The 10,750-nt window shown below is 44.2% G+C and overlaps 1 protein-coding gene across 1 annotated transcript; it reads right to left on the minus strand.

Moving 5' to 3' along the window:
- Window positions 1-3,414: 3,414 nt before the first annotated feature.
- On the minus strand, window positions 3,415-10,297 carry LOC142768682 (lysosomal acid lipase/cholesteryl ester hydrolase-like). The gene is made up of 5 exons (XM_075870693.1): window positions 10,210-10,297; window positions 8,828-8,983; window positions 7,234-7,305; window positions 6,166-6,231; window positions 3,415-3,978 (listed from the first exon to the last, which is right to left on the minus strand). Exons 1-5 carry the CDS (start codon window positions 10,243-10,245, stop codon window positions 3,952-3,954), a joined length of 357 nt encoding a protein of 118 aa, XP_075726808.1. The 5' UTR covers window positions 10,246-10,297; the 3' UTR covers window positions 3,415-3,951.
- Between the last annotated feature and the right edge of the window lie 453 nt (window positions 10,298-10,750).

Consider the following 10,750-nt stretch of genomic DNA (forward strand, 5'->3'; position numbering starts at 1 on the left):
CTTCCTATCTTGCTCGTGTGCATTCTGAGAACCCGACCAGAGTGCTATACGCAGTGTTGTTATCTGTAACTTCCTCAATGAAATAATTACGCGGTGATCAGCAAGAAATGCCGTACCACGAAAGAAAAGTTCTTTACTTCAGCTGTTAAAGTGAAGTGATAATTTTCCCACTATTCAAAAGAGACTGGTCTCGTATAAGTGTGGCTAGCTGCAAAAAAAATATATGCAAAGATGCTTTATGCCACAGTGACCGAACCAAGTGTACACGCATTCAACTCGCGAAACTCGCAGTAGTAAAATGCCAATTTAAGTAGCGAAAAACGCGCACACGTCATGTCTTTCGCGCTTGCAGTAAATCAGCGCAAGCACTTACACCTACCTCGTAAATCACATGTATATGAGCTTTAGGCGCCCGTTAAAAATACTCCAGTCTTCAAAATTAAGCTAAAATTCTTCACTCTTATCCATGTCGTGATTTAAATACCTAAAAGCTGACCAATAATGCTCATAATAATATTATAATACTATTGGTTTTATTATTCTTATTGTGGTTGTTGGTGTTTCTTATATAAATGCGGATATATCATTGGAATTCTGCTCATATTGGTTTTTTTTCCTTGAAAGTAAGCTTGGGGCTGCTTTTCGTTACTCACAAACGCAAACACTTGAAACTGCATAGAGTACAACGTCACAAATCAACTAGTGATACTGTAGAATGCCTGGAGGAGGGCTGCTGATAATTCAAATTGTCTGGTGACCCGCAAAATTTAGCGAAAACAAATATAATATGGGTCTCTAGCATGTAGCTTGTATTCAAAATTTTACCGCAGGGCCGAGATTGTACTCGCGCCTTCGAGCCATGGGCCGCTACCTCTTCACGACAAGCCAGCATTGAGTATGTAAATATATTTGTAGGCTAATTGAACTGAGCGTCCCATAACGTCTCTTGTAAGATTGGTATGTTCTATACGCTGCAGCATATAATACGAAAACATTATACCATGTCCCAGGGAACCTTGAGTAGAATGCGAAGCAGCGCATGGGTCGACTTAAAGTTTTGCTCATCACAGGCCCCTTGCCCAATGCTGAACGCGCTCTTACATGTGGAGCGCACCACGAAGGCACTGCAATTTTTGTTGCTGTTACTCGTCTCGAACTCTTGTTAAATGGCCACTCACCTAGTTTGACATTTGTGAACTGCATAAGCGCAATTTATACGTGGGGCGTTCACGATCACGTCTGCCAAAACCTCCAACGCTACGCGCCACGTAAATGGATCAAATTTGAAGATGAAAGCTGCTTGCCTTTCCTTTCACTTGCGTGCACCTAGAGATTGAGAGTATGACGTAGACGTAGGAATCACTCTAGGTAGAGACGGTACTGCTTTGACGTTGAACCTCTACGTATACCGACGACTGTTCTCTGACGTTAAAAGCGGTAGCGCGCGACATGGCAAAAATTATTTCACGTGATATCTGTAGTTTGTGTAATTTGTTGCTTGAATAGATGAATAAAATTTGGCTAACTATTGAAGGACACAAAAGGAAATGCATGCGTCTCTTTCATTTATTTCCCCGCGAATTGCAATGAGATGCGGAGATAATGTGCCTGCGTTACGCTTGCGGTCGTGTCCTCGCCGTAGACGCATCGAGCAGGCGCCAGCCCTGTAAACAAAATAATAATACTACGCGTTCTAGCATTCGATATGCTCATCTATTCTACCGGGCACCGAGGCATCAATCCCGCAGAAACCGGCATTAGGCTACAAGGTAACGTTGGTCAACAAAACAACGCCACTCGCGTGCACGAGGGTTGGGCTTGCTGGGGCACGTCATGCGCACGCCACCTCTTGGTCGGATGTCGGGGAGGGGAGGGAAAAGTTTTGGCTTGCGAAGCCTAAGTGGGGCGAGCGGCAAGGGTTCGAAGCTCGGCTCCTCGCGTCATGCTTTCGTGCCGCTTCAAAATACACAGTTTTTTCAGCTTGTAATGGAACGATTGACAACATTTTTGCGGCATAATTCTTTTCTTCGGACACGCAGCAATTGCCAAGGTCTTACTAAAATTTGTTAAGGGGCTTTCCGAGTCGCCCTTTAAAGCAAGCCACGCTGGTTCATGGCTACGCGACGTGGGAACATGTGGGCTCATCGTGCGCCTGAAGAATCCGACTCCCCGATGCCATCACATGATTGTTAAGAGAGTGTAAGGGGGTAAGCCCGTAACTTCATACTCAGCCCATTACACAGGCTGGAAGGCGCTAGCATGTAAGCGTTGTCTGGCATCGCTCAGGTGAGCTGTTGTGCATGCGCAGTAAGGGTGGTTACGCAAACTGGTTTGAACTCCGTCATAAGCTGCTTCGCATCTGAAAATTTGTCCCGTGAATTGTGTTGGCACAATTTTAGGGGCGAAGCTCCTTAAGCCGCGGGTTTGCCCCTCCTAGCTAGTCGTGGTTCGTGACCGCCTAGTTCGATAACGCAACTCAGCTGGTGGGGATAGGCGGAAAAACCGGCAGACAAACAGACGAACGGACAGATGCACGAAAGAACGCACGGATAGGTGGACGCATGGTCGAACGGAAGCAAGGACGGGTGGACCCACAGACACTGGCACGGACGGATAGAAGCACGGAAGCAAGGACGAACGGACAGACAGACGCATGGAGGGACGGATGCTTCGCTCTACTAATCATCATTCACTCCGTGGATATGCTAAGATTTTTTTAATTGGCTTCACAGCATCATGTATTGTAGCTGATTGAGCGTGATGACAATGTAGATTACAAGCAGACATTCATTGCCTCAATTCAAGTTGGTTCACAGCGCTTACAATTTTAGGAGTTTTTTTCTTAACAACATTATTTGCGGTTTATACAAATTATGATTAGTAAATGTAACTTGTTCAGCAAGGACTACGGCTCTACAATACTTCACAAGCCGTTAGTAACAGAGAGTATCTTCGGCAACCTTTTGAAATGAGGAGATCCCACGGGACGTAAGCAAAGGTAAGCGCAGTGAGGCCTATGCTGGTAAGAAGTGGTCATAAAACCTTGTAAATAGATGTGCATAAAGAAGTAAAAAAATGCACTACCTTTGAAACCTCACATGGTCTATTGCATATTCTGCGTAGGTGACTCGAAAGTGAAAGGCATGTTTTTGAATTGGTTTATCCTGAATCTGTTGTGTTGATCTTTTTCGTCCTTCTCCCAGCCAAAAATTTCTGCACCACACACAATCTTGCGCTACCATCGGGGCCAGCACACCATTTGCCAAGCAACGATGTCACACGAATGCCATTGGCTGACGTCCTGATGACGTCACAAAATAACATCAGTAATGATGTAATGTGACATTGAGGTTATGAGACATTGGGCAGTCCAAGACACGCGTTTAGACACTGATGCACCAGGCGAATGTTGGACTCTTTTTATTGCTTAAAATTTTTCATCATTCGTAGTAATGCAGCCGAAAATACGATCTTTCCAAGTATTTTCAGGTCTTGCAAAGCCTCGCAAAGCCTTTCGACTGACGAGACAAAAAAAATGTTTGCCTTAACCTCAACAAGTGGGTACGGGGTTAAAGGTATTTTGTACTGATTCTGGGACCAAATGTCTACAGTCTTCATCGGTCGAGTTGCAGTTCTTGAAGAGCTCTACCATGTGATGGTGGAGTATATCAGTAGCATTGTAGCCGTAGATGAAGTCAAGATGACCAAATAGGGGATCCGGCACGGTCTGATTCACCACGAGGATGCATCGTAGACGCTCGTCAAGGTCGTGCACGTCTTGTGGATTGGCGAAAATGTCACCATCTCCCCGGTATACTGCGAAGGAAACATTAATGTTCTCCAAAGGATATGGTGGTGGATGTCCTTGTGAAAACCAGAGGTGGTACAGTTTTTTAACTGGGACTGAAGACTCCCCAGAACAAGGCACTGAAAACTCGCCAGGACAAGTGTTTAGACAATATCTTGGAAAGGAAAAGACTGCAAAATATAATGAAAGGTTCGAGACCTCGGTTCACAATTTCAATAAGAAACGCGTTTTTTAAACTTCGTTTGAAAATAATAAATATCGGAGCCTCACGCCACTGGAAGTAACGGGCCTTCGCACTGAACGAAGGAGTCGATCGAATAACCGTGCACCCGTTAATGAGGGACACCAGAATTTGCTTTTAACAATAATGTTTATATATTATTAGGCATCTTCTCAGTTTTGTCAGATGCATACAGCGTGTTAGTCGTCGTTTCTAAGGGGTCGTGAAACATTCGCTTTAAAGCGACAATGCGAAGCCACCGGCGTCCACACACACTATGTGACGTCATCATAAGTAATGCTTTGCCTATCGAGGAACGCGGAACTTTTGGGAACTTGCAGTTTCGTGCAACTGAGACACTCATAAGCGTCTTTGTCACACGCAATTGGTGCCAACTTGAACTCTGACGTCATATTAAACAGCGTTCTTGTGGAACGCGGATCGCGTATGGCAGACGCCGATGATCGCATCTTGCACGTGCTCGATATGCCAATGAGTTCCAAGTTCCTCGATAGGCAAAGCCTCTATGCAGGTCCACTCGGGCTGATAATACAGTTAGTGCATATAGCAGCCGATGGTGCCGCATTGTCGTTTTAAAGCGACCATTTCACGACCCCCTTAACAACGAGGAAAGTGATTCCGGGCATTTCAGATGCTTCACACGCCGGAGGGTCGAAACCAAAAAGCAGTATTTCCGCGATAAGATTGTAGCCTGAATCATCGCTGAACTTACTACTGGTAAGTTTAGACGAGTGGCACAGCTTGATTCCGTTTCTTATGACATCGCCAAATTGCTTTGCGCCCGCTAAAAGAGGCACATGAGCTATGTTTACACACTGGTAAGCCATGACGGGGTCTAGCGGATCCCTTGACTTCATCAACGACGGATTTTCGTAACGTCATCCGATACGCACGATGGCTGATGGAGCAGCTGCCTGTTTCGGTTTCTGTTTTGACTTGATGCTTATTGCCTAATTAAAATTATTGACTAGTGCCAGGACAAAATTAACCACCCTAACTTTTGCAGGACTACCAATATTTTTAGAAAACAGCATTATTTCATTATGATCAAAAATTCACCGGAGTTCTCGTTTAAAGAAAGAAATATAACTGAAATTTCAAAAATCAGGGCTGATTGCGCAACTAAAATTTAGTCTTTCCGCTTCAACCCAGCAGTACCTTGTGCCACGTTCTTGCCGGTCATAAGTTTGTGTACAAGATGTGTTGTCCGAGGGATTGTCACTAGTTATTTATTCTGTAGTAAGAAGAGGAAACTAAGCTCGACCAAACTTTATTTGCCCTACTTGTTGAAAACAGCCAAGTCATATTTACTACAATTATTTATTGGTGGACCCCGACAAGGGTTCACTTATTTTAGGTAAAGTTGTTTTCTCTCTTTCCTACTGAAGTTTACCGATTGTAGGTGAGACAGCACCTGTCAGACCAATTACGAAGTGGTGGATGCTATGTGCATCATTGAGCACATTGTATGTGTGTACACCGGAATGCGTGCCGCACATGCTGATGGCGTACCTATAAAGCAGAATGAAGCTTGTCACATACGCAACTGGTTAGTGGCGAGATTTTCAGCCGGCTAGCACACCGTCATACGTCACCGTCATTTCTCTACATACGACGGAGCTCAGCGATGACTGGATGCGCACGATAGTGGGGTGCTTTTCCACAAACAACGGGCGCACGTGCCGATCCAGGGGTTGTTATAAGTAGGTGCCACTGATACCGCCATGTGGCCGTGTGGCTCTGCTTCCGGCTCGTAATCCCGTGTTACCGCTAGGCGTTATTGTGACTGTAAAATTGACATCAGTTTTAGTGTAGGAGAACGAGGAGGAGGAGAGGTTGAGGAAAGAAATAGACGCCACTTCTGCATTCCTATTTGGAAGTGCACTTGCAATAATGTCACTGCCACGAGAATTTAGGGCTTTAAATGCTCGCTCCTCGTCATTGGCTGTGGTGGTTATCTTGCCTGCCAATGACCGGTCTTTTGGGATTACCAGAGAAATAACAACTTCAATAAACACAAAGCCGTAATTCGTGAGGAGCAGTTAAATATATGTGATGACGGCGATGATGGACGGCAACGTATAAAAAATTGTGTTCTTTGAGGTAAGCAGCATACCTGTCCATATATCGCCGTGTTATTCTTCCCGTAATCGAATCGAACGAAATTCCTCGTCTTGTACATCTGTAACAAAACGAAATAAAACAAACTCATTTCTACCCTCTCCATGCACAGAAATAAAGCAGGGAGCGTAGACGAGAGCAGCTTTGCCAATTCACCTTTATGTCTGGCACCTGTGCATTTATGGAACAGTTCAGTAAAACACTAAATTAAACCATTCCGCCAATTCGATGGGAATTATGTTCTAAAAAGCTTTCTAAGCACTGAGGTTTAGAAGTAGGAGAAACACGCCAGATCCACGAAGTGAATGATGATAAGCGTGCGAAGCAGTGCGATTGTTCAGTGTTACCGTAAATCCTTTGTGGCATTGTCCACTCACAAGTGTGTATTAGTGACGAAGTGTTTTTCTTTGTCATACAGGGTAAGTTGGGTTAAGTAGCGAGTTTCGTTTCGCTTTCATTGTTACTGCTTTGTGGTATCGTATCTTGTTTCAAGTTGGCAATAACGAAGTCCGTGCATATTCCCGTCAAGTTCGTTGGTTGTTTCGAGCCACACAAAGTGCATTGTAGAACATATCGAGACATCATATGCTGCACAAGTCAGTTATTGTATGTGATTGTGATTGTCATTGTCATTATCGTCATCAGCGTAATCCTCACCAAGGCTGCTGCGCGCGCCAATGAACAAGCCTTAACCTTGAAGAGATTTGCCCCTAAGACTGTTTTATGAAGTCTCCGAAAAAATCTTATAATAATGTCTAGCTTGCTTAGAGCACAATTTCATTCATTTTTTAAAACAAATATTTACATAGGGTTCAGCAGACACTGTCGTAAACGATGACTTCACTACGCGTTGGTTCCGAAAACCGCACGATACTATTGTTACGTGTGTCATTGTTTTACATTCTCTCGTTTACAAGGAATGTACTCCAGGCAAAAGTTGTAGTTCGGGTATTGTGACATTGCAATTCAATAAAACTAGAGCAATCTTTTTCAGCCTCGCCACTTATATGATTAGCACAGGGGAGTGTGTACTACAACAAATGAGTAAAAGCAGTCGACTTACCTGGGCATAGTGAAGCACGTTTTTGCTGGAGGAGCCTACAGGTAAGTTAGTCACGTAGACGGGCACCCTCGTCTGTGTGCGTCAGTGCATAAGTTTAATAGTAAGTGAGGTTTTTCATTCCAAAACAACGGTATGATTATGAGAGACGACATAGAGGGACACTCCGGAAATTACTATCATATGATGTTCTTCAGCATGCACAGACATCGCACAGTACACTGGCCTCTACCGTTTGCCCTCATCTTAATGAGACTGCCATGACCGGGATCAAAACCGTGACCTTCGCGTCAGCAGCCGAGTAACATGGCCAGATACAACGAGACATACAGTACAGAAGTTACTACGAGAGCCTTACTCAGAACTCTGACAGCGTTTAAGGTATCTGTGTAGTTGCACAGTGAGATATTTAGTAACCAATAACAGGAAACATTAGCGCATCCAAGACGGGACAAAGCGAAGCACACGTAACACACACACAGGGCGCTAACTAGTGGTATGTATGCGGGTTATGTGCATTTCGCTCAGTACTGTCTTCGATGTTTCGGTCTGCATGGAGTCTCAACACAGCATATTAAAATGATTTGATTGATTGACTGATTGATTGATTGATATGTGGGGTTTAACGTCCCCAAACTACCGTATGATTATAAGAGACACCGTAGTGGAGAGCTCCGGAGGTTTCGACCACCTGGGGTTCTTTAACGTGCGCCCAAATCTGAGCACACGGCATACAGCATTTCCACCTTCATCGGAAATGCAGCAGCCGCAGCCGGGATTTGAACCCGCGACCTGTGGGTCAGCAGCTGAGCACCTTAGCCACTAGATCATCGTGGCGGGGCCAGCATATTGAAATGAATTATTTGCTGCTAAGTGCCAGAACGACGTGATGATTACAAGACATGACGCTGTAGGAGGGACAGATAAATTTCGATCACCTCAGCTTGTATATTATGCACATAATTTAGTCATACGTGCGTGTTTGCCTTAGGTGTGTGTGGGGTTGCATACGTTCGCGTGTTTCGCATTTGGGTTTCATGCAAATCTGTAATCCATGAAACGACAGCAACCTAGGTGACGCATTTATGTATATCACAAATGTGTATTTAAAGACAACTTAACAGTGGTAATTTCTCAGTTCAAACCTAATTTATGAATTCAGCGTAGCATTGCTTTAACTACGCCAGTCTTACATTTCACTATTTCTAGGTGTCGCTAAGCTTCCTTTTCTTCTCGTATGAACATGGGCACATTTGAATGGTAATATTAATAATTAAAATTATGTGGACTCAATTGGTGGAAGGAGATAAAAGAGTGGCACTTAAGGCAAAAGCTCATTCACCCTTATCTTATGTAGTAAGTGTATACTATAAGGTACAGAGAGGCTCACGGCGAAGTAAGGAAAAATACAGCAACTGCATGCGCTTCGCGATATCTCACCAATCTGCTCAAAGTCACCATTTGTTTTTTGAAAGCTTTTGTGTAGTGGGCCCGCTCTCTTTAGTATCGAAAGAACGTACGCATGCCATGACACACACATACACGACCAATACTTTTCACTGCAGTATATGCATAATAAGGTCAAGTTCTCTCTTACGCTGTTGTACTGTTTCGGATTCTTTCCATACAGGAAGGCCAGTGGCTTGTAGCAGAGGTTGCGGAAAAAACGGTGATCGCACATCCAGGCAACCTTCTTTTGTCGCACTGCATTCGAGACCAAGAATCCACCACGCGTGAAGAAGTCGTTCACCGCCTGTAATGATTATGCGAACAGCAGCACATTCTATAAAAACAGCACGAAGAATGAGGAACAAAAACCACGTATAATATTTGAAGGCACGGACCAGCCACTGCACTTTCGAATGGCGTCAAACTGACGACAACTCGTTGATATAGGAGTTATCGTAGATTTCACAGTCATGTATATAGATGCATCCCGGCAACCTGGCTCATCGAGTTTTTGTCCATAGTGTAAGTGGGCGCAAAAAATTTCATTCAACCTTTGGACAACCTAACACGCTAGCGTTTCTGCGAACGCAATAAGTAGTTTTTAGCTTAACAAGCCAGATCAACAAGATTGTTCTTTGCAGAAGTAATGGTAGCTCTTGCGACAGAGTCAGGGCAAATCTGACCTATGGTGCAAGCGCATACAGAGTGTTTCAGCTAACTTGCGCCTAGTATTATTTTAAATTTCGTGTACTTTCTTGGAAAGCTGGAAAAGGAATAGTCTAGGCAGTTATTTCAGCATCGATGAAATACTACGCAGGTGCTGCACAAACGCTACAATCTTTTCCTTCAATATTTTTGCTGGAAGTATACTATTTCGAAGGCTAGTTGAGCAGTGCTTAATAATTACCCAGCTTAAGATATTGGTATGCAGGCATGTTCGCATGGATGAAATATCCTTGTTCTTCAATAGAAGTGTTACAAAGTTTGCACGTAAGATTTCTCGCCAGTTTTATTAATTAAAAAGGAAACTTAGCAATACTTGCTAGCCAACCGGCTTGGAGAATTGGAGCCAATATCATGACGCGCTTTTATCGGCTGTGAATAGTACTGGGCCGAACCGGCACGTGTAGCGTATACGTTTTCTTTTGTAATACGAGGCGCAAGTGATCTGAAACACATTGTGCAAATGAAATACAGGCACCTTGTACGTTCAGACAGCCTCTCCAGTTGGCGGTCCGGTATGTGTTACGGCGGTGAGTGAGGCTTCACCAATATAATAAAACGAGTGTGCATGCTGTTGCCAAAATTTTACATCATGTGGCAGGTAGGATTCAATTCGCTGAATGCTTTTCGGTTTCCACTTTCCACCTGGCGAGACGCTGCTACCGATCAAGGTGTTTGCGTACAGTATACCGGCATTCGCCGAAAAGAAAATGCACTTTCTGGAGGCATTATTTGCAAAGTGCTCGTAAATGATGCTGCTACAGTGAAGTGTGCAGACAGAACGTTGGTCAGGCAGAGAGTGCGTACCTTGACTAGCTTTGAGAAAGGAACGAGCCACCTCATCGGAGATGTGAAGTGCGTGATGTTTGCCACTGGAGCATAGCCGACGAGAATGTTCACCCGAAAACAAAATTAGTTACTAATCAGCAGTTGTCTCCTGAATTCTCAAATTCTACGATGTCTATGCTTACGCCAGCTGTGAATACGCCGGCGTAATACGGCGTATCCTTACGCCGGCTGTGAATACGCCGGCTGTGAAGAAAGAAACAAGAAGATGGCTTTGGCCTTCACATCACCTTACGAGATTGCAAAAGAAGCCGGCGAGTTTTTACGCGCATGCTACAAGCACTTACTCTAGGCTGGTAACTGTTAGGCCATGTTGGCTGAAGCCGGCTAACTGATATGACAAATTTTGGTTTTACTGAAGGTTAAGAACTAACTAAGAACTGACTATCAGCTTTAACAACAACAACATTGCCTTAATTTGACCTCACTCGAGGTGTTGAGTTGTACACATTTTTAGAGCGAAAGCTGTAAATGACACGGCAAAATCAAAGACCGTTCACTA

This window comes from Rhipicephalus microplus, chromosome 8 (genome assembly GCF_043290135.1).
Source record: "Rhipicephalus microplus isolate Deutch F79 chromosome 8, USDA_Rmic, whole genome shotgun sequence".
NCBI lineage: Eukaryota > Metazoa > Arthropoda > Arachnida > Ixodida > Ixodidae > Rhipicephalus > Rhipicephalus microplus.

What these genes read in the sequence shown, in the direction of transcription:
- LOC142768682 (XM_075870693.1), bottom strand. Translation starts at nt 10,245, where the DNA reads ATGAGGTGGCTCGTTCCTTTCTCAAAGCTAGTCAAG. An exon ending in CTTTCTCAAAGCTAGTCAAG is followed by an intron (nt 8,984 to 10,209) that starts GTACGCACTCTC and finishes TAATCATTACAG; the next exon opens with GCGGTGAACGACTTCTTCAC. An exon ending in ATCCGAAACAGTACAACAGC is followed by an intron (nt 7,306 to 8,827) that starts GTAAGAGAGAAC and finishes TGACGCACACAG; the next exon opens with ACGAGGGTGCCCGTCTACGT.